General features: G+C 62.2%; 1 protein-coding gene across 8 annotated transcripts in view; it reads left to right on the forward strand.

The window, feature by feature from the left end:
• Positions 1-3,008, forward strand: part of SLC66A1 (solute carrier family 66 member 1) — a 16,539-nt gene that overhangs the window by 11,208 nt on the left and 2,323 nt on the right. For 7 of the 8 annotated variants that reach the window (XM_040229426.1, XM_040229423.1, XM_040229431.1 and 4 more), the window contains 5 exons: positions 187-316; positions 930-1,017; positions 1,593-1,735; positions 1,885-1,977; positions 2,550-2,735. In XM_040229426.1, the coding sequence (XP_040085360.1) occupies positions 187-316; positions 930-1,017; positions 1,593-1,735; positions 1,885-1,977; positions 2,550-2,735 (640 nt within the window). Of the gene's footprint in view, positions 1-186; positions 317-929; positions 1,018-1,592; positions 1,736-1,884; positions 1,978-2,549; positions 2,756-3,008 lie in introns of all 8 variants that reach the window. The other variant, XM_040229425.1, reaches the window with a different exon arrangement.

Genomic DNA, 3,008 nt, shown 5'->3' on the forward strand with positions numbered 1-3,008 from the left:
CTCCCTCCTCCCCACTGTCTCCCTCCTCCCCCATGACTCCCTCCTCCTCCCCAACTCCCTCCTCCTCCCCGACTCCCTCCCCCATCCTCCTCCCCCTCCTCTCCCTCCCCCCACATGCCCCTCGTCCCCCACGACCCCCTCCTCCTTGTCTCCCTCCTCCACCCACGTCTCCCTCCTCCCCCATAGCCAGTACATCAAGGCCTGCAGGACGGGAAACATGGACCAGGCCCTGTCGCTGTGGTTCCTCCTGGGCTGGATTGGCGGAGACTCCTGCAATCTCATTGGTTCCTTCCTCGCTGACCAGCTGCCCCTGCAGGTGGGCCGGTCCCCAGGCAGGGTGGGCTGCCAGGGACAGCCACGGCAGAGGCATCCTTCCACCTAGTGAGGGGCCCCCTCAGCCTGCTGCCCGACGTGACAACAGGCTGGTCACTGCCCTCTTGTGGGCCTCAGTTTTCCCATCTACAAAATCAGCACATCAAACCAGAGGATGGCTGGGGTCTTTGACCTGAGATGCTAAGATCCTGATGAAGCTTTCAGGGCCTGGGGCCCTGGAGGAGGAAGCTTTTCCCTTGGGAAGCCTGGATATCACCCTTCTCCTGTGACTGGGTGGAGCTGAGACTCGAAATCAGGAACCTCTTGTCTTCCCAAGGGGCACCGTGAGTAACTGCTCCAGGGTCAGGCCGGACCACAGCCTGCACTTCACTGGCACCCCATTTTGTGCTGCCAGGCCCTCCCCTACCTGAGGTCTAGCTCTGCCAGGTTACGAATCGCCACCTTACAATTGCCAGCCCCTCCAGACCTGCAAACGGAAGTCCCGAGCGGTGAAGCTCAGGGTCACCCGGCCGGCATGAGGCCGAGCTGCCCGGTGCTGGCGTGTGGCCCCCAAGCCTGGGACCGCCGCCAGCGCCCTGGCCTGCCCCCTCTTGCAGACCTACACGGCCGTGTACTACGTCCTGGCCGACGTGCTGATGCTGTCACTGTACTTCTATTACAAGTTTAAGAAGCGCCCCTCTCCATGTGAGTACGGGGGCCCCTGGGTGTCAGGGGCCGGGGGAGCCTGGGAGGCTGGGAGGAGGCAGTGTCCCATTGCTGGTGACACAGCGAACCCCAGAAAGGCTTCCTCTAGCCTTATCTGACCGCCGCGGCCTGATGCCCTGATAAACTGGGGGCAGTGAGCACACCCGGGCAGGAACACAGGGTGTCCCCGTCGTGCGCACAGCCTCCTTCAGTGAGCGCAGCGTCGGCTGCTCTTCTGCACCCGGCCCACAGCCCATCGCTGCCCTGAAGTGCTCCCCAGGGGTCAGATCCCCGGCTTTACAGGAAACGACCCAGGCTCGTGGGGCGGGGCTTCATGAGCATGTCCATACTCCGTAGCCCGCTTCCTGCCCCCACTGCCCTCACTGAGTCACCTTATAACCCTACGAGAAGGGTAGTCTCCTTATATCCATTCTGCAGATGAGGGATGAAAGCTCAGAGAAGTTAGGTCACTTGCCCAAGGTCACACAGCCACTGAGGGGCAAGGCCAGGACTCAGCCCCGTCTGTCTGCCCACACTCAGACCCCTCACCTCAGCGCACCCCTGCTCACGTCCAGGGTCTGCCCCCATCAACTCTCTGCTCTTGTTCATCCTGGGCGTGGCGTGCACCACCCCACTGCTGAGAAGCGCTGGCTCGGGGGCTGCCCCGAGGGAGGTCTTCCGGGGGCGGACACTCTTGTCCGTGGAGCTGGGCAATAAGGTGAGATGCGGGCATGATAGGGTGGAGTGGGGTTGGGGGTCTGGCGTGGCCACGTGGTCGGGGGGATCGCTCCCCAGAAGGGAGCCTGGGGCCCTCGCCCTTCACCCTTGGCCTCTGCGGGGCACCGAGCAGCCTCCCCGCTCTCTCAGCCCTTCACGAATAAGGAGGTCATTGGCTTCACCATCGGCTCCGTGTCCAGCGCGCTGTACCTGTTCTCCCGGCTGCCTCAGATCCGCACCAACGTGAGCCGTGGGCAGGGGCAGGGCCGTGGGCAGGGCCGGCTGTCAGCTTTGTCCCCTGGGTGAAGGACTGGCATGGGGTGTGGGGTCTTCGTGGAGCAGGCCCGGTCCACTCTCACTGTTGGCTTGGGTAACTGAATCCGGTTCTCCAAGCCTCCTTGTCTGCCTCTGGAAACGGGCATGAGATGCCAGCCTGCTGTCTGGGGTACAAGACCCCTGCATGCCCCGGGGAGGTAGGAGGTCAGGTGGGAGCGAGAGGCTGAGGGCAGGAGGCGAGGAACCAGGGCCTTGGGGGCTTGCTGAGCTGAGCTGGCATGGGGCTGAGGAGCGGGCAGCTTGGGGCCGGCAGGGTGGCGAAGCCCCAGTCTCTTGCCAACCTGGGCGAGGATGTTGGAACGGGGATGAGGAATCAGGCCCTGGAAGGGACGGTCTGGGCCCCAGGCCTGTGTTGGGCACTGGTCACACCCTGTGCAGTCAGCTCAGTGTAACAGGGCAGACGGGCACATGGATAGTTTTGGTTCAGAGAGACAGGAACGCTGTTGGAGGTCTCTGACCCTCTCCTCTCCCATCTCCAGTTCCTGCGGAAGTCGACCCAGGGGATCTCGTACTCACTGTTCGCCTTGGTGATGCTGGGGAACACACTGTATGGACTGAGCGTGCTTCTCAAAAACCCCGAGGAGGGCCAGAGCGAGGGCAGCTACGTGCTGCACCACCTGCCCTGGCTCGTGGGCAGCCTGGGTGTCCTGCTGCTCGACACCATCGTATCCTTCAGACTGTGAGGGTGGGTGGGGCAGCTGGGGCTGCAGCAGCCTCCCCTGCACACGATGTCAGCATCCGTGCATCCACCTACCCATCATCCAGCCATCCTTCTATCCATCCACATATCCCATCCATCCATCTATCCCTCTATCCATCCATGTATCCCATCTATCCATCCATCCATCCATCCATCTATCATCCATCTATCCATCCATCCATCCATCTATCATCCATCTATCCATCCATCATCCATCCATCATCCATCTATCCATCCA

This window comes from Oryx dammah, unplaced genomic scaffold, assembly GCF_014754425.2.
Source record: "Oryx dammah isolate SB20612 unplaced genomic scaffold, SCBI_Odam_1.1 HiC_scaffold_27, whole genome shotgun sequence".
Lineage (NCBI taxonomy): Eukaryota > Metazoa > Chordata > Mammalia > Artiodactyla > Bovidae > Oryx > Oryx dammah.